Source organism: Gouania willdenowi, chromosome 10 (assembly GCF_900634775.1).
Source record: "Gouania willdenowi chromosome 10, fGouWil2.1, whole genome shotgun sequence".
In the NCBI taxonomy this organism is placed as follows: Eukaryota; Metazoa; Chordata; class Actinopteri; order Blenniiformes; family Gobiesocidae; genus Gouania; species Gouania willdenowi.
Genome location: NC_041053.1, coordinates 29,411,102 through 29,432,102, shown reverse-complemented (window position 1 = coordinate 29,432,102; position 21,001 = coordinate 29,411,102). Strand labels below are relative to the sequence as shown.

Genomic DNA, 21,001 nt, shown 5'->3' with positions numbered 1-21,001 from the left:
TTGTTGTTGTTAGGGATTGTTGTCGTCTGTATTTGTGTGTGTTAGCGTCTATTTGTCACTGATAAGCTGGAAGATACTTTAATAAAACAACTGGAGGCAGCTTGCTACAGCTTCTGCTTCTTGTCCTACTTATAAAACCTGCCCCTTGCATGTCACTGAATCACTAATTCACCTGAATTCATGAGAATAAACAATAAATCATAGATCAAATGTGTGCATTGAGCAGCAGCTTTTACTCAAATTTCATGAATTGAAAATGCCCATACTACTGTTAAAGATGAGAATAGATTTAAAAATGTGTATTATTTTAATCAATCCACTATTATATTTTTTTAATTTTCTTTCACATCATTTAAGATTCCAGAAGCAAAAGACACATGTATGCTCATGCACACACTCTTTCGTAATTTTCTTTTTTTTGATCATTTTGACCCATCAAAGGGTTAATAAGTAGTGAGGTTTTCTGTAGCATGATTCATCCTAATTATCTCTGTGTTTGTAGTGTGCTGTAAATCATAGAGAAAGACATGATAGGAATGAACCTGATACCCTCTTCTTCTCTCCTGTTTTCCTTTTTCTTCCTCGTCTATGTGGTTGATGATTCCCTGCTATTAATGATACACCATGAGTTACAACAGCGTTTGTTTGTGTGTACCAGGGACATTTTAAATACTGTTTTTGTCAGTGTTGCACAAGTATGCTCTTGTAAGGTTATAACACATTCATAATGGTTTTTCAATGTAGTGAGTTATAGAGGAAACCATCCCATGACCTTGATCTTTTAGCTATAGTCTACTGCAGACATAGGCAACTGGCGGCCCGGGGGCCACATACGGCCCTCAGTCTAATTTTGTGCAGCCTAACCCTAACAACATATACAAAAGGACTTCAAAGACACACAAAATACAGACAGAATTACCCAGAATGACAGAAAAATACACAAAACGACAACAATACCACAAAAAATATAACAAAAACACACATGATGACTCAAAAGGCAACAAAAATTTGCCATATTGACAAGAAAAAAGACAAAATGAACTGAAAAACACACTAAAAACTTGTCATAAAACACTGAGAAAATCCACACAAAAGGACAACAAAGACGAAAAACAACTCAGATTGGTCTTCATTCTAAATACTAACATAGATTTTGATATAGTGGCCTTCGGATCTAACGATCACATTTTTGTGACCAATCTCTGGTCTACTGTATGTTGTTCAGTATTGCTTTGGTACATATATTTCTTTATATTTTCACTTGTAGGTACATGCAATATCTTTTCATATAAACATTAAGTGAACCAATACATTTAAGAACAGGCATTGCATAAATTAAACCTAGTTAAATGGTGATAAAACAAAAAACAAAACAAATGTTAGGTTAGAAGCCATTGACTTTACTGCAAGTGCCGATAGCAATCAGTTGTTTCATGACTGACTGACTACTGGCGGTGAAGTCAATGACGCTGATTCTAATGGCACTGATTAAGGCACCACCAGGTGCAGCTGTTAGGGGAAGGGAAACAGTTTGAATGGTATATAGAAAAATTATACATCTGTAAAGGAATTTGACAAGAGCCAGTTATTCAAAATGTCAGTCCAGCTTTATGTGTAAAAGGTTTGGTTATCTATGCTGATCAATATTACCCAAAGAACTAAATAAATACTTCTAACTCCAACTGACGACATCCCAATGACTTTCCCTTCCTTCACACAACGCCTTTTAGATGAATGTCCCACTGGCCTTCCTCATATTTGTTTTACGGCAGCTCTTCATTCTTATTGATCTCAGCTCTTTTTAATTGGCTAGGTTGATTTTAGTGACTTGGTTTTACTTGTCCCAAGGACAATGTTTTAATTAAACTAGAGTAACTGTTAAAGGACCCATGTTAAGTGTAAATCGACTTTTCTGTGCTTTAAACGTCATAAAAGTGTTATTTGGGCCTCATGCACATGCCCAAAGTGTTTTTTTCATTGATTCCCTCAATGTTTTGTTAGAGGCTGTTGTTGTTTCTGCTACTGCCGCTGTTGATATATGTTGTCGCTATCATGTCAACTGGGTGGGGGGGAGGGCGGGACGTCCTCTGACCCTACGTCACAGTGCGGGGAGAGGAGACGGACTCACACTCAATAGCACCATAAACAGCCATGTATTTTACTGTAATGTGCAGTTTTTTTGGCAGAAAACCATGACAACCGTGTGTGATTAGCAAAAATAAATTTGCTTTGGTGATTACTGATCGTAACAGAGCGAGACATGCAGGGAAGTCAGTGTCCCGTCTATAGACACGCCCACTCATGAATATGCATAAGTAGGCTGCAAATCAGCCTGTTTGTGTTGAGTTGCTCAGAAAGTGACTTTTCAGAGGCTAAAACTGTAAAACAGGCGAGTTTGGGAAAATAAACCTCAAATACTATGTTTTTGGGGTTCTTAGAACAAAATGGAGATGGGTGAAAAATAGCATGATATGGGACCTTTAAAGATGCGAAAATTGATTTTAGGAAACACTTACTCTTGTTGAAGCCCCACGATGTATGTGATGTATATGATGTAAATTGTTTCCAGTTTAAGACTTAAAACAAAAAATTATAATCATATAGTCATTTATAACCGGAAATCTGAAAAGCTAAAAAAAAGAACAAACATAAATATTTATCAAATCTTTCTGACCTGTAGTTGCCAGTCTTAGAGAGAGAGAGAGAGAGAGAGAGAGAGAGAGAGAGACTGAGTCAATTGCCAGGGACTGCTTCTCCTGTCTGGGCACGGCTGCTATTTCCTTGAGTCTGGACCATTTGCTCGGTTCTTCCCGAATGTGTGATTTGCTCCAGGAAAACACCTCTGTTATCTCGTCACGCCCATCTTCGAAACACTTTAGTCCACAAAACATCTGTGATACCTTGGCGTCGACCTCCTTGTTAACCGTGAAAATAAAAAAGATCAAATATATTTCATTTCCTCAACCTTGGAGTAGCTCGGCTTTTTCTCCTTGCGCGAAAACATCTGGTGCCAAAATAGCTGAGAAAAATTGCTTTCAATTATTTCTGTTCACGTCCAGAAAATCCAGATGAGTGGTCTCTCGAGGAATTTATAGAGAAAAGACCATGCAGTTTTTCTGCCTTCCTTTCTTTTTGTACTTTACTGACTAGGCCCCACCTTGTTATGACCATTCGTCCTCATACCAATATGGCTTGGTCTGCTTCTCTCCCACACAAACTTATATGCAATTGTTACATGTCAACGTATGTCTTTTACAAGACCCCTTAGTATGTGTTAAACAGAATCAGTCATTTTTGCACATCTTTCAGCTGCCAATGAGTTTCTTTTTTGTAAATCAAGGCCTTCATTCCCTCAGTTGGAGTGCCTAGCTACTTCTAAATAATCACTGTTTCAAAAGCTCTTCTCTCCTAAGAATATTGTGTTACCAGTGTGGCCCCCAACCCTCTGTGTACCACTATCATACCAGAGTAAGTGTCTGTGGGGCTGTGGGGGCTGGGGGTTTGGTGCGACACAATATGTGCCTTGTTTTGTCGATTTACAGCTCATTAAGGCATTCACAGAGTGACTGTGATCCAAACTTCTGTTCTTTTGCTGGTGCTCCCTTCAGCTCAATATGAAACATGGCAAGAAAAAAAAAAGCTTTTTGTCCATTGGATTAAAACCAGTAATATGAATATGAAAACTGGAAGAGCCAGAGCAAAAGTAAAATACTATTTTACCCCCGCCTAGCGCTCAGTGTGAGCCGGAGATAGGCACCGGCAGACCCCCGCGACCCTGAAAAACAGGAACAAGCGGGTCTGAAAATGGATGGATGGATGGTCAAGCTGGTCTTTCTACCTCAGTACCTTTTATTAGAGGGTAATAGGAAGCAGCTGAACAGAGCGCTGTCCTTGATCCTGAAACAGTACACATTATTACTGTGTGCCCCTGGGTTCAAATACTGCTGCTGTCTGTGATTTCTAAAATGCTTTTTTTTTATAGCCCCACACATAGGTTTATGATCTGCCTTTGTGTACATTTTTACAATCTGGCCATTCTATATTCCATTTTGTCAAATGGCTATGGACTGCCTACTGGTCTGTACCAGGGCTGGCCACAATTATCGAAGGCAGGTGTCTAATGCCACTGCACAGCTTTGATTTTGTAATTGTATTATTTCATTGCTTTTGCTTTTTTTTAATTATGTGATTGGTTTTCCCTGTGTGTGTGTGTGTGTGTGTGTGTGTGTGTGTGTGTGTGTGTGTGTGTGTGTGTGTGTGTGTGTGTGTGTGTGTGTGTGTGTGTGTGTGTGTGTGTGTGTGTGTGTGTGTGCGTGCGTGCGTGCGTGCGTGCGTGCGTGCGTGCGTGCGTGCGTGCGTGCGTGCGTGTGTGTGCGTGCGTGTGCGTGCAGACTAGCAGAGATGGAGAGCCAAAATTGCTCGTTCTTCACGGACAGCCTGTCTCCTGATGAAAGCTTGTAAGTATATGTGCTATACCTATATGTGCATATAATTTATTGTCACATTTTCACAGCATTTGTGTGGCTGTGTGTGTTGAGGATTATTCGTGTGTGTTTTTAAAGGCTGGGCAGCCACTTGGTAATCAGGCCATGAAAAAAAACCTACAGCGAGAAATGTTCTCGTATACATTTCCCTCTTCATTTTCCACGAGCCGACTCTGATTAGACTGTGTGCTCGGACATAAAAGTGTGTGCGTGTGTTTCCTGAGGCGGGCTATGTGGATGGCTGTGACAAGTTTACACTACTGATGAGAAAAATGTTTTGAATGCGGACATGGGCCCTTGTTTGTTATAAAAAGCAGTAAGTGTGCCTCATGGAGAGGCTGAATTTGGTCCATGTGGTTATTTGACACAGGTGTGCACTCATAACAGCTTCATCCTTCTCCTGAGAATAAATGTTCCTTCACTGAGCCTTAACGTCAGGGTTGCATGCCCAGCTGCTCCTGAACTGCTGTTTGAGCTTTAGTGTCTCCAGGTGTGCGGTTGTGAAGTGTGCTCATTATTTCTTTTCGGAAGTGCGTCTGCTCAGTGGAAAGGACTCTCACTGACTCCACATTAAGCGCTAGTTTGACTACAATACAGTACCCAACCAAGGGGGAGTGGTGGCCTAGTGGTTAAGGAAGCGGGCTTGTAATCAGAGGCTCCTTGGGTTCCATCTCACCCGAGCCATCCCTGTGGGATGTTGAGCAAGTCCCTTAATGGTGCGTTCCCACCGACTGCGTCTTCTGCAGCACCCGAAGCATCTGCCGCACAAAACGTTCCGCAGGTTCAAAAAATGTCCCCATTTGCTTCATATGCGCAGCTGAAGCAAAGCACCGCCCACCAGCGACACATCCAACTCGCTGAGTTTCACTGGCTGCAGAAGGGAGGAGCTGCACTCCTTTTTCTCCTCTCATAAACCTAAATCACCAGTGAAAAAAGCCAATGTGATTAGCGGCTAATGCTATCCTAGCCGACGTTCAAAGATGAAAACTACTGAGAGAACTTTTACCTGCTACTACCACCTCCTCTCTTATTCTCCTCTACGCCTAATTCTTCCTAGTCCGGTCCCAGTTATAAAGGCCATGTCATACAGCTCCAGGTGGTCACACACAGCTTCTGCTCCATGATTGAATGGGTGAACAGACCGGAGACCGTGTCGACGGCCGGACGTCATCATCAACAAAGACTCTGATTAGCTTTCGTCATGCAAAATAGTTGCACGAGTTCAATATTTTCAACTCTTACGAATGCACAAATATGACAAAAAATTGTGAGCGTGCTCTCACAGCCAACGCTCTTGATGCGTGGATCGGACCGCACCGCCGCACAGGAAAGATTACGCATCTGGGATGCATCTATCCATTGACTTTGTATGTAATCTGGACGCACGAACATTTCGTGACGCATTCGGTGTGAACGCAGCATAACCCCAAACCAACTGCTCCCTGAGCGCCTGCAACTGGTAGCCCACTGCTACACCTCTGGGAAAATTGGTAAAATGTAGAAATGAATTTTGCTACGGCGATGAATAAATATCTTATTAATATTATTGTTATTATTATTACAAAACTGCCCTGTAGAACTGCCATTTTCCCTTCTTAAGCCTGTTCACAAGCTTGTATTGCTTTTGGTGAAACGTGTTGCTTTTGTGCATCTCTATTTAAAACCATTTATCAGTCAGGGTTGAGGTCACATTCAATTCCAATTACATTTTCAATTATCCATGTTCAATTACAACTATTATGATTACGGTGACCAGCATTTTGTCCAATTACAATTACAATTGCAATTACAATTATTATTTCTTCCCTGAAAGTTAATTGCAATTACATTCTCAATCACTGAGCATTTACTAAATAGCCCTATGAAACTGAACATTCCTCTTGTGTTAGCTTTCTTTTAGCATCTCACTTGGTAACAGGTAGGTTTTGACCCATGTCTTAAATCAAGTGTAAAATACATTACTGATACATTTGTTAGGCTTCCTTATCCATTAAAATATTGGTATTATTAATTTTGGTGTTGGCGTCCTACCCAGGTTTGCATTTAATGAAATTGAAATATACTAAATACAATTACAAAGTCAATTATCTGAACTCAATTACAATTCAATTATGATTACAACAATGACAGATTCTAACAATTACAAATTATAATTAGGCAAGATCTGTATTCGCAAGGCAATTACAAAATTGGTAAAAATGACAACCTGTATTTGGGTTTGTTTGTTCTTTTTACTAATTAAATTGAAAGTAATAATGCAGTACAAACAGAACAATGACCTTGACCTTAAATATGACCGTTAGCAAAGGTCAAGGTCACACATTGAAAGGAAATGTTGTTCAATGGTACCAGTCTGAGCACTGTATCTAAATGTATGGCCAAGTTATAGGGGAAAAGTCTGTCTGTGTTGCCCTGCGATGGACTGGCGCCCTGTCCAGGGTGTACCCCTGCCCAGCACTCAATGAGAGCCGGAGACTGGCACCGGCAGACCCCCACGACCCTGACAAACAGGAATAAGTGGGTCTGAAAATGGATGGATGGATGGATTATAGGGAAAGAAGTGTTTTTGGCTGAGCTTTGTCGTCCTGAGAGTGTTGAGATCTCACTTTGTTGACGCAACCTTGACCTTGACATTTTGGCTCCAAAAAAGGTCGACTGCACATCCTTGACATTGTCCCTATGAGATGACATACGTGTCATTAGCGCTGCATTACTGTAATAGCCTAGGAGGAGTTCCGGGAGAAAGGAGTTTCGGAAGAAAAATAACAAGAACACCTACGAATTTTCAATTGCCAAATACAATTGTCATAATTGTAATTGATTATCAATTGCACAATTACAATTATAATTGACCCCAACCCTGATATCAGTGCAAGTATGTGTTAACACAAGAGCCATATGATTAAGACCACGGACAAGCACAAAGGGGAGATATATCAGGAAGGGAAAAAACACATTTTGGTTGTACTTCTATGTGCAGGCTCATAATCTAAACCACAGGAAAATCAAGCCCAGAGTGTTCTCTGTTTTTGTCCACAGTGTCAAAATAGATGCATATGTTTCAGAGGTTGCATCCCCTTAGCATGAAGCCGAGTTGTTTTCTGCTCCTGTGCTCATGCATGTTTGTTCTTAGCCCTCAAACCAGTCCGTCTTCCAGTCAGGACAGTGTGTGTGTGTGTGTGTGTGTGTGTGTGTGTGAGAGCTCTCTTTGCCTCCAGCGAGTAATTGCTTAGTATCCTACTGTTTTGTAAACCCTTTCTGTGTGCTCAGCCTCCTCCTACCTTATTCAACTCAATACGAGGCAAGTTAACTGAACTTTCAGTATTAAGACGACCCTCAGCCCTCCATTAGTGACATAATTAAATCTCACTTTGAGCTTTCAAACATAATTTATGGACACAAACTATATTCCATTCATAATTATAAGCACTGTGGCTATAAAGCAGTATAATGCAGCTGTAAAGTAGGTTATTATTAGCATAATTGCAATTCCTTATATGATTACAATTAAAATGTAAAACCAGCTTTTTACCTTGAACCAGTTTTTAAAGAAGAGATACGGGGAACATACAAACCCAATATTTACACAGCAAAAATGCTAAAAATGTCATAATTTGGTAGAATACAAATTTTTTTTAAATCCGGTACAAAAATGAAATCTGCAAAAAAAAAAAAAAAAAAATAAAAATCATTAAAAGAGAAAAGTAAGTATGACCTGCAAGGAATAGAGATATCTGGGGGGGGAACTAATTGAGAACAGTGACAAAAGAAAGATGCATTTCAGTTCAGGGGGTCAGACTATGGAACAATCTAAATGAGGACATGAAATGATCAAGATCACTTAATATTTTTAAAAAGACTGTGAAATGTATTATTTTGAAGAAATCTGAGAGAGAAGTGTAACTGTATTGTGGTTTAAAATGAGTTGTGACAAAGACTTATTTGCAGTTTGACTTTGTTTAATGTTTTTTGTTCTGTTTTTGTTTTTTCTAATGGGAGGGACAGGTGTTATAAATTTCTCCTTCTTTCTGCTATTTTTTCATTCATCTTTTTCTTTTTTTTTCAATCTCGAGGAGAAAGAAATTTGTTTTAATGTCTTGAATGAAACAAACAAACAGATATTCATAGATCTATGATGGGCAAAATATACACCAAGAGCACAATTTTGGCACATTTTGTAAAAAAAAAAAAAAAAAAAAATGTAAAAGTTGTTAAAAAGATCTTTTGTTGATGAAATATAGATTAAGATGGTTTCCACATATTAGAAACACAAGGAAAAAAAACAAGTATTTACCTACTAACATCTGAGTTAAGCAGTGAAAGACACGCCCACCTTTCACAGGTGCAGGGATTATATGGTAAATACAGATTTGTAACTGGAAGGTTTGTTTTAGGCAACATTGGGAAAAAGTCAAAATTGATGCATAAGAAGCAGGACATTTTGGTAAAGCTACCATGACAAAGCCTAAAAGGATTTAAGGTGATTGTGCTTTTCTGCTTTTCTAATAATTAAACAACTCAGATACAAACATCCACACCTTAATTTCCGTCCTGGGCCTTAAATTGTACATTTTCTCCATTTCACCGTTCCTTTCTGATGGGACTTTCAAAGCAAACACAGCGTGACCTGTAAACAGTGTCCTCTTTCCCCCTTGTGCCTCGTCTTATTATATTCTTTGTTTCGCTGCGTTGTTCTGCTTTTACCTGCTTGCCCTGCCTCGCTTTGCTCTGCTTTTTGTTGCTGGAGTGCTATTGGCTCAGTGTGCTGTCTCCTGTGTGGGGGACTCAGGGATGAAGATCAGTACCTCCTGCGTCACTCCAGCCCAGCCTTAGACCATGACTCCCAGTGTGGCCAGCACATGCTGATGGTTCACCTGGAGCACCAGGACAGGGAGCAGCTGCAGCACACCCTGGCCCGCCTGGAAAACGAAAACAGGTTTGTGAGTTTTTCGTGCTGAAATGAGACTATAAAAGAAAAATGCCTGTACTATAAACTCACAGCAAAAAATAATAATAGCAACCACAAACCACCAGTTATGTTTTTAACTTGACAATAAAATATTTGTTTGATGGGATTTGTAGTAGGTTTGATTGTATGACAGCCCATTAAGGCTGCATTAAAATGAAAAAAAATCTGGGCTCTACGAACTAAAAGTTGTAATATTTCAAGAATAGAGTTGTAATTTTATGAGAATAAAGTCGCATTTTAGTAACATTGTAATTTCACAAGATTAAAGTCATAATATTTCAAGATTAAAGACATTACATGTCTAAAATAAAGTCGTAATTTTCTGAAATAACTAGATTGATTTGGAGCAAATGGCCTCTTTTATTGTGGAGGAGGAACTAGCTGGAAGGGTTAGGTTGACTGGTCGACTTCAGGGCTATTAGTGTTAGTTGTGTTCACTTCAACAGGGAATTCTAAGCGCTGTACCATTACAATTTTTTTTAAGATACGGCTTTATTCTCATAAAATTACGACTCTATTCTCAAAATATTACAACTTTAATCTCGAAATATTACGATTTTAATAAAATGACGACTTTATTCTCAAAATATGACAACTTTAATCTCAAAATATTACGATTTTAATAAAACGACGACTTTATTCTCAAAACATTCCGACTTTAATCTCATAGTGCTCAGATTTATTTTTATTTAGATGTAAATGTGTGATCTGGCTTGAAGCAAACAGATGAGCACTCTAGCTTCTGACAAGCACAGCAACAACACGCAATATTTTTATTATGTTTGTCTGCTGGAATTACATTCTATTCAGTAGGTCTGCCATCATTCGAAAACCCCCGACAGAGAATAAACACACATTCACTCTTCAAAGTAGTTTTTAACAACATCATAAAACATCAACATTTCATCTGTGTGCATACCTGACACATCTATTCATGTTGTGACAAGGGGGAATAACTTTATTTTCCAAATCAACACTTTTTATCTATAGCTGTTCAGAAAATAGGAGTTGATTGATGTGGTTTTAGAGTTTCGAGCATCTCAGGAATATTAAAGTGTATATGTGCAGTTTAAAGTTTTGTGCTTTTAGGCACTCATTATAATAAATTCAAATGAAGCAAACTGTTTTTTTCATTTTTTAGCTGATTTTTAACCAAAGGTACGTTTTAAAGGGAATGATTCATGTAAATAAAGTTCTCATGTGTGCCGACCTTCTTTAGACTCATAATGAAGCTACAGCTACTGGCACGTTATTGTTCCTGGAGGGTTTGAAACCTTGACCTAGTTTAGTTTTCTGTTACAATTTGTCCTGTTGGACCCACAAATGACACGAATGAGGCTTTTATGGCTTATTGCTAAAAACTCCATTTATAACAGGCTTATTCATTCATATGAAATATATCTATTTTTGATACTCTATAGCAGGGCTGTCGATCTCATTTTAGTTCAGGGGCCAAATACGGAGCTGTTTAATCTCAAGTGGGCCACAAATTTTATGTAATTTCAACATAATTGTGCCCTAGTTATTTGCACTTATACATATACATAAAATATTAAATATGTAAGGAAATCCAAAGCAATAAGTGATAGAGTCCCAACAGGATATTCACTTTAAATTTCCTAGATTTTGTGACCAATTTCTATTTAATTAAGGGGAATATTATGTATTAATTTTAGGAACATTTCAGGATTTTGAAAGAAATTTGAGCTTTTTCAACAGTTTAACATTAAAAATCACTGCAATGATGCAATAAAAGCACCAGGATTGTTGATTCATGTTTTCTCTGTAAGTTTTACTTTGGATTTGGACCCCGGGCCATGAGTTTGACATGTGTTCTAAAGATTAGACTATTAAAATACTTTGCATCTTCATTGGATTTCCTATAACAGTCATTATTCATTTTTATTAATTGCTTGTTCACTTTTTAATACTATTTTACATCTGATTATCTCTCCATGCAGTAAAATGACTCAAAACACAACACTTCTGAAGACAAAACATTACATTACATTACATTACATCTACCTGAGATAATACATTTTATTCCTATTGAACCATCTTCTAACTCCCACTGTGGATTTTCAGGGTGCTGCAGGGCGAGTACCGACGGCTCAAGTGGAAACACGAAGAGGCGGCGTCGGTACCCATGTTGACTGAGGCCGGAGAGGGTGCTCTGGGTTCGCCCACAGCGGAGGGGCAGCAGGATGAGGAGCTCCTGGCCGAGGCACGGGTCCTCCGGCAGCACAAGACACGTCTGGAGACGCGCATGCAAATCCTGGAGGACCACAACAAACAGCTTGAGTCTCAGCTGCGGAGGCTCAGGGAGCTACTGCTACAGGTACAGCTGCCCAGCCCCAGGAAAGTGATGGTGAAGGTTATCATGAAAAGGTTCAGAAATACTTGAGGCTATGTGAGGACTACAGGAAGAACTCAAAGTAGTAGCTAATGCTAAATAGTAACTAAAACCCAAAACCACTTAATTTTTCTGTTTTTTATTGTTATTATTATTATTATTATTAGACATAATTTTTATATAGCACTTTTGTGGGTACTGAAAGTTGCTTTACGATGAAGGGAGCAGGGGTGGGGTTCGGTGCCTTGCTTAAGGGTTCCCAGCCGATGTCCCTACGGACTGAGCCACTGCCACCACATTATAATCAGAGAATTTGTTGTAAAATGTCAGAGTGACTGCCCTCTATGGGTTGAAACTAGGTTATTACAATTGATTTCTGCTATTGGCTGAGAAGATGATATGACGTTTTAGGACCATCTTGCATCACAAACAAGCACTGTTAGCCCCGCCCCTTTTATAAAAACTGGCACCTCTGGGCTCTACAATCTGTGGTGAGGATGGATTGAGAGAAGAGTGAATAGAGGTATATTGAGTAATGAGTAGCTAGTTAACAGTGTTTGGAATAACAGCGTTTAAAATAACGGCGTTTAAAATAATGGCGTTTAAAATAACAGCTTTAGGTAACAATCGTTTTTTTTTTTCAGTAACGGGGTAATCTAACTAGTTACTTTTTACGCCGTTATAACGCCGTTAACGTTACTGAACGTTAAATGCCTTGTTTGAATAAACTGTTATCCCAAAGCACCCCTGGCTTCATACGCAGCTGTAGTGAGCAGGTGGGTTAAAAACAAGGTTAGCGATTATGATTGGCTAAGGCGCCGTCATGTTTCATGGTAGCCAATCAGAGCCAGTGTTTTTACACATGTGCCAGCACACGCGCCTCACACACAACCACTACAGATTTGATGAAGCAGCAGAGATAGCGAGCGCGGGGCAGTCCGATTAAAAGTTGGCATTTTTCAAGGTGGCGATACAAACACTACTTTAAATCAATTGTGGTCAAAGGCAAGAACGTGCATGTGAAGTGTTCATTATATCCAGGAACGAGCTTTTTTTAAGTAACATTTCCAACACTGCTAGTTAACGTAGCATAAATTGTTCATCGCGGGGACCGTGGCTCAGTGGTAGAGTGGGTTGTCCAATGACCGCAGGGTTGGGGGTTCAAATCCTGGTCTATCTAAGTCATTGTTGTGTCCTTGGGTAAGGCACTTTACCCACATTGCCTCATATGAATGGGCATGAATATTGCTGGATTATTATTCCCCAGGGCATAATGAAGTGAAGTGCTATATAAATCCAATCATTATTCAATGGAGATTTTATAGTATCGACTGCTCCAGGAGCCCCGCCAAAATCAAGGCATTTTTTTGAATTGGCAGGTCAGGAGAAAGCAGGGCTTTAGAGACAACTGTACAGCATTCAAGATGCAATTAAGCTCTACATTGAGCATTTTTTAGAAGAAAATGTTTATTTTAATAACTCATTGACCTTTAAATCAGGAGGAGAAGCACTGAGGAAAATCTCTACACATTGTATATGCTGTATGTAGCTCCAACTCAAACAAAGTACATTCCCTGCAATTAATGTTTGACAAATAGTCTAACTCAATTTTATGAAATAAAATAATACTTTAAATAAGTCAAATTGATTTACCGTACATTTGTCCAACTCAAACTAATATAATGTAAATGTGTTGGTGATATTCATTTCTATCCAAAATAATAATTCATGTAAATTTTTTAATATAGTCAACAACATGTGATCATGATGATCACAAAAATAACAAAAATGATATGACAAAGTCACAGCGCTATTTCAACATTAAAATTACTTTTTTAAGATGCAAACATCTATGAACTATAAAAACAAAAAACATGCAAACAAATTTTAAACAACTGTTGGTATAATATTTCCTCTTCAACATACAGTATGATGATTTTTAAATAAACATTTTGGATGTCATTTATAGCAGAAGAAATGACAGCCTCATCAAATCAGCTCCAGGCTCTTAAAGCATGTTATGTTTTTAGCATCAGAGAATGTGATCTTTCTATTTTGAAGACTATTTCCAGTGACATCTTCAAACAGCATTTACCTGATCAAAGGATTCTGTTTGACTGTATTATATACCGAAAGATAAGCCAGAACATTATCACAAGTGACAAGTAACATGAATATTACAAGTTATCGCTTCTTTATGGCACCGAGATTAAATATTGTTCTGCCAGTGAACATTTTAATATTGTGTTGAAAGAAAGAATGAAATAGAATATGAATGCACAGCATATATATTTTTATTACTGCACAGCCTCAAACAAACTGAGGGGTCTATTTTTTACAGCTTTTACAGTCTTAACTGCGCAAGGAAGCAACGGAAAAGGGAGGAACAAATTATTCGATGCACTTTTTCCTTTATTTATTTATTTTTTTAATCCTTTTAATTTTTTATGCCTTATTATATACTTACTATACTGATTTTTGCTCTTTGTCAGTTTTTTCTCATTTTTGTTTTTTTCTTTTTTTTTTCTAATCCTTGTTTAAGTATGTGCATTATATTTGCAGTAGTTTTTAGGGTCTAATAATGGTCCTAACTCAATTTTTTTTTTTTTTTGAAATTTTTGAAAAAAATGCCTTGTTATAGCCTTACTTTTGATTTTGGGTAATTTTAGTTTTTTGTCATTTTTTGTGCCTTACTGCTTTGTTATCCCTGTTTAAGTATGTACATTATATTTGCAGTAGTTTTTAGGGTCTAATGATGGTCCTAACTCAATTTTTTTTTTTTTGAAAATTTTGAAAAAATATGCCTTGTTATAGCCTTACTTTTGATTTTGGGTAATCTTAGTTTTTTGTCATTTTTTGCACCTTACTGCTTTCTAATCCCTGTTTAAGTATGTGCATTATATTTGCAGTAGTTTTTAAGGTCGAATGATGGTCCTAACTCAATTTTTTTTTTTTTTTTAATTTTTGAAAAAATATGCCTTGCTATAGCCTTACTTTTTATTTTGGGTAATTTTAGTTTTTTGTCATTTTTTTTGCCTTACTGCTTTCTTATCCTTGTTTAAGTAGGTGCATTATATTTGCAGTAGTTTTTAAGGTCGAATGATGGTCCTAACTCAATTTTTTTTTTTGAAAATTTTTGAAAAAATATGCCTTGCTCTAGCCTTACTTTTTATTTTGGGTAATTTTAGTTTTTTGTCATTTTTTGTGCCTTACTGCCTTTTTATCCCTGTTTAAGTAGGTGCATTATATTTGCAGTAGTTTTTAGGGTCTAATGATGGTCCTAACTCAATTTTTTTTTTTTTTTAATTTTTGAAAAAATATGCCTTGCTATAGCCTTACTTTTGATTTTGGGTAATTTTAGTTTTTTGTCATTTTTTGTGCCTTACTGCTTTCTAATCCCTGTTTAAGTATGTGCATTATATTTGCAGTAGTTTTTAGGGTCTAATGATGGTCCTAACTCAATTTTTTTTTTTGAAAATTTGTGAAAAAATATGCTTTGTTATAGCCTTACTTTTGATTTTGGGTAATTTTATTTTTTTTGCCTTACTGCTTTCTTATCCTTGTTTAAGTAGGTGCATTATATTTGCAGTAGTTTTTAAGGTCGAATGATGGTCCTAACTCAATTTTTTTTTTTGAAAATTTTTGAAAAAATATGCCTTGCTATAGCCTTACTTTTTATTTTGGGTAATTTTAGTTTTTTGTCATTTTTTGTGCCTTACTGCTTTCTAATCCCTGTTTAAGTATGTGCATTATATTTGCAGAAGTTTTTAGGGTCTAATGATGGTCCTAACTCATTTTTTTTTTTTTTTAAATTTTAAAAAAATATGTCTTGTTATAGCCTTACTTTTGATTTTGGGTAATTTTAGTTTTTTGTCATTTTTTTTTTGCCTTACTGCTTTCTAATCCCTGTTTAAGTATGTGCATTATATTTGCAGAAGTTTTTAGGGTCTAATGATGGTCCTAACTCAATTTTTTTTTTTTTTTTTTTTTTTTGAAAAAAAATGCCTTGTTATAGCCTTACTTTTGATTTTGGGTAATCTTAGTTTTTTGTCATTTTTTGCACCTTACTGCTTTCTAATCCCTGTTTAAGTATGTGCATTATATTTGCAGTAGTTTTTAAGGTCGAATGATGGTCCTAACTCAATTTTTTTTTTTTTGAATTTTTTGAAAAAAAATGCCTTGTTATAGCCTTACTTTTTATTTTGGGTAATTTTAGTTTTTTGTCATTTTTTGTGCCTTACTGCCTTTTTAGCCCTGTTTAAGTAGGTGCATTATATTTGCAGTAGTTTTTAAGGTCGAATGATGGTCCTAACTCAATTTTTTTTTTTGAAAATTTTTGAAAAAATATGCCTTGCTATAGCCTTACTTTTTATTTTGGGTAATTTTAGTTTTTTGTCATTTTTTGTGCCTTACTGCTTTCTAATCCCTGTTTAAGTATGTGCATTATATTTGCAGAAGTTTTTAGGGTCTAATGATGGTCCTAACTCATTTTTTTTTTTTTTTTAAATTTTAAAAAAATATGTCTTGTTATAGCCTTACTTTTGATTTTGGGTAATTTTAGTTTTTTGTCATTTTTTTTTGCCTTACTGCTTTCTAATCCCTGTTTAAGTATGTGCATTATATTTGCAGAAGTTTTTAGGGTCTAATGATGGTCCTAACTCAATTTCTTTTCTTTTTTTTTTTTTTTTTTTTGAAAAAAAATGCCTTGTTATAGCCTTACTTTTGATTTTGGGTAATCTTAGTTTTTTGTCATTTTTTGCACCTTACTGCTTTCTAATCCCTATTTAAGTATGTGCATTATATTTGCAGTAGTTTTTAAGGTCGAATGATGGTCCTGACTCAATTTTTTTTTTTGAAAATTTGTGAAAAAATATGCCTTGCTATAGCCTTACTTTTTATTTTGGGTAATTTTAGTTTTTTGTCATTTTTTGTGCCTTACTGCCTTTTTATCCCTGTTTAGGTATGTGCATTATATTTGCAGTAGTTTTTAGGGTCTAATGATGGTCCTAACTCAACTTTTTTTTTTTTGAAATTTTTGGAAAAAAAATGCCTTGTTATAGCCTTACTTTTGATTTTGGGTAATTTTAGTTTTTTGTCATTTTTTGTGCCTTAATGCTTTCTAATCCCTGTTTAAGTATGTGCATTATATTTGCAGTAGTTTTTAAGGTCGAATGATGGTCCTGACTCAATTTTTTTTTTGAAAATTTTTGAAAAAATATGCCTTGCTATAGCCTTACTTTTTATTTTGGGTAATTTTAGTTTTTTGTCATTTTTTGTGCCTTACTGCTTTGTTTTCCCTGTTTAAGTATGTGCATTATATTTGCAGTAGTTTTTAGGGTCTAATGATGGTCCTAACTCAACTTTTTTTTTTTTTAAATTTTTGAAAAAAAATGCCTTGTTATAGCCTTACTTTTTATTTTGGGTAATTTTAGTTTTTTGTCTTTTTTTGTGCCTTACTGCCTTTTTATCCCTGTTTAAGTATGTGCATTATATTTGCAGTAGTTTTTAGGGTCTAATGATGGTCCTAACTCAACTTTTTTTTTTTTTTTTTAATTTTTGAAAAAAAATGCCTTGTTATAGCCTTACTTTTGATTTTGGGTAATTTTAGTTTTTTGTCATTTTTTGTGCCTTAATGCTTTCTAATCCCTGTTTAAGTATGTGCATTATATTTGCAGTAGTTTTTAAGGTCGAATGATGGTCCTAACTCAATTTTTTTTTTGAAAATTTTTGAAAAAATATGCCTTGCTATAGCCTTACTTTTTATTTTGGGTAATTTTAGTTTTTTGTCATTTTTTGTGCCTTACTGCTTTGTTATCCCTGTTTAAGTATGTGCATTATATTTGCAGTAGTTTTTAGGGTCTAATGATGGTCCTAACTCAACTTTTTTTTTTTTGAAATTTTTAAAAAAAAATGTTTTGTTATAGCCTTACTTTTTATTTTGGTTAATTTTCGTTTTTTGTCATTTTTTCTGCCTTACTGCTTTCTAATCCTTGTTTAAGTATGTGCATTATATTTGCAGTAGTTTTTAAGGCCGAATGATGGTCCTAACTCAATTTTTTTTTTTTTGAATTTTTTGAAAAAAAATGCCTTGTTATAGCCTTACTTTTTATTTTGGGTAATTTTAGTTTTTTGTCATTTTTTGTGCCTTACTGCCTTTTTAGCCCTGTTTAAGTAGGTGCATTATATTTGCAGTAGTTTTTAGGGTCTAATGATGGTCCTAACTCAACTTTTTTTTTTTTGAAATTTTTGAAAAAAAATGCCTTGTTATAGCCTTACTTTTGATTTTGGGTAATTTTAGTTTTTTGTCATTTTTTTGCCTTACTGCTTTCTTATCCCTGTTTAAGTATGTGCATTATATTTGCAGTAGTTTTTAGGGTCTAATGAAGGTCCTAATTCAATTTTTTTTTTTTGAATTTTTTGAAAAAAAATGCCTTGTTATAGCCTTACTTTTTATTTTGGGTAATTTTAGTTTTTTGTCATTTTTTGTGCCTTACTGCTTTCTAATCCCTGTTTAAGTATGTGCATTATATTTGCAGTAGTTTTTAAGGTCGAATGATGGTCCTAACTCAATTTTTTTTTTTTAATTTTTTGAAAAAAATATGCCTTGCTATAGCCTTACTTTTTATTTTGGGTAATTTTAGTTTTTTGTCATTTTTTGTGCCTTACTGCCTTTTTAGCCCTGTTTAAGTATGTGCATTATATTTGCAGTAGTTTTTAGGGTCTAATGATGGTCCTAACTCAACTTTTTTTTTTTTTTGAAATTTTGAAAAAAATGCCTTGTTATAGCCTTACTTTTTTATTTTGGGTAATTTTAGTTTTTTGTCATTTTTTTGTGCCTTACTGCTTTTTATCCCTGTTTAAGTATGTGCATTATATTTGCAATAGTTTTTAGGGTCTAATGATGGTCCTAACTCAATTTTTTTTTTTTTTGAATTTTTTGAAAAAAAATGCCTTGTTATAGCCTTACTTTTATTTTGGGTTAATTTTAGTTTTTTTGTCATTTTTTGTGCCTTACTGCTTTCTAATCCCTGTTTAAGTATGTGCATTATATTTGCAGTAGTTTTTAAGGTCGAATGATGGTCCTAACTCAATTTTTTTTTTTTTAATTTTTGAAAAAAGATGCTTGCTATAAGCCATTGGTTGGTAATTTTAGTTTTTTGTCATTTTTTTGCCTTACTGCTTTCTTATCCCTGTTTAAGTATGTGCATTATATTTGCAGTAGTTTTTAGGGTCTAATGATGGTCCTAACTCAACTTTTTTTTTTTTTGAAATTTTTTGAAAAAAAATGCCTTGTTATAGCCTTACTTTTTATTTTGGGTAATTTTAGTTTTTTGTCATTTTTTTGTGCCTTACTGCTTTCTAATCCCTGTTTAAGTATGTGCATTATATTTGCAGTAGTTTTTAAGGGTCGAATGATGGTCCTAACTCAACTTTTTTTTTTTTTTGAATTTTTGAAAAAAAAATGCCTTGTTATAGCCTTACTTTTTATTTTGGGTAATTTTAGTTTTTTGTCATTTTTTGTGCCTTACTGCTTTCTAATCCCTGTTTAAGTATGTGCATTATATTTGCAGTAGTTTTTAAGGTCGAATGATGGTCCTAACTCAATTTTTTTTTTTGAAAATTTTTGAAAAAATATGCCTTGCTATAGCCTTACTTTTTATTTTGGGTAATTTTAGTTTTTTGTCATTTTTTGTGCCTTACTGCTTTGTTATCCCTGTTTAAGTATGTGCATTATATTTGCAGTAGTTTTTAGGGTCTAATGATGGTCCTAACTCAACTTTTTTTTTTTTTGAAATTTTTGAAAAAAATGCCTTGTTATAGCCTTACTTTTTATTTTGGGTAATTTTAGTTTTTTGTCATTTTTTGTGCCTTACTGCTTTGTTATCCCTGTTTAAGTATGTGCATTATATTTGCAGTAGTTTTTAAGGTCGAATGATGGTCCTAACTCAATTTTTTTTTTTTGAAATTTTTTGAAAAAAAATGCCTTGTTATAGCCTTACTTTTTATTTTGGGTAATTTTAGTTTTTTGTCATTTTTTGTGCCTTACTGCTTTTTGCCATGTTTAAGTATGTGCATTATATTTGCAGTAGTTTTTAGGGTCTAATGATGGTCCTAACTCAACTTTTTTTTTTTTGAAATTTTTGAAAAAAAATGCCTTGTTATAGCCTTACTTTTTATTTTGGTTAATTTTAGTTTTTTTGTCATTTTTTGTGCCTTACTGCTTTCTAATCCCTGTTTAAGTATGTGCATTATATTTGCAGTAGTTTTTAGGGTCGAATGATGGTCCTAACTCAATTTTTTTTTTTGAAATTTTTGAAAAAAAATGCCTTGTTATAGCCTTACTTTTTATTTTGGGTAATTTTAGTTTTTTGTCATTTTTTGTGCCTTACTGCTTTCTTATCCCTGTTTAAGTATGTGCATTATATTTGCAGTAGTTTTTAGGGTCTAATGATGGTCCTAACTCAATTTTTTTTTTTTTTAATTTTTTGAAAAAAAATGCCTTGTTATAGCCTTACTTTTTATTTTGGGTAATTTAGTTTTTGTCATTTTTTGTGCCTTACTGCTTTCTTAGCCCTGTTTAAGTAGGTGCATTATATTTGCAGTAGTTTTTAGGGTCTAATGATGGTCCTAACTCAATTTTTTTTTTTGAAATTTTTGAAAAAATATGCCTTGTTATAGCCTTACTTTTTATTTTGGGTAATTTTAGTTTTTTGTCATTTTTTTGTGCCTTACTGCTTTCTTATCCCTGTTTAAGTATGTGCATTATATTTGCAGTAGTTTTTAGGGTCTAATGATGGTCCTAACTCAATTTTTTTTTTTGAATTTTTTGAAAAAAAATGCCTTGTTATAGCCTTACTTTTTATTTTGGTTAATTTTAGTTTTTTGTCATTTTTTGTGCCTTACTGCTTTCTAATCCCTGTTTAAGTATGTGCATTATATTTGCAGTAGTTTTTAGGGTCGAATGATGGTCCTAACTCAATTTTTTTTTTTTGAAATTTTTGAAAAAATATGCCTTGCTATAGCCTTACTTTTTATTTTGGGTAATTTTAGTTTTTTGTCATTTTTTGTGCCTTACTGCTTTGTTATCCCTGTTTAAGTATGTGCATTATATTTGCAGTAGTTTTTAGGGTCTAATGATGGTCCTAACTCAACTTTTTTTTTTTTGAAATTTTTGAAAAAAAATGCCTTGTTATA

General features: G+C 35.0%; 1 protein-coding gene across 3 annotated transcripts in view; it reads left to right on the top strand.

Moving 5' to 3' along the window:
- The window catches only part of drp2 (dystrophin related protein 2), a 125,883-nt gene that overhangs the window by 91,088 nt on the left and 13,794 nt on the right, over nucleotides 1–21,001 (top strand). For all 3 annotated transcript variants that reach the window (XM_028460227.1, XM_028460226.1, XM_028460228.1), the window contains 3 exons: nucleotides 4,392–4,457; nucleotides 9,274–9,420; nucleotides 11,539–11,791. In XM_028460227.1, coding sequence (XP_028316028.1) covers nucleotides 4,392–4,457; nucleotides 9,274–9,420; nucleotides 11,539–11,791 — 466 coding nt within the window. The remainder of the gene's footprint in view (nucleotides 1–4,391; nucleotides 4,458–9,273; nucleotides 9,421–11,538; nucleotides 11,792–21,001) is intronic.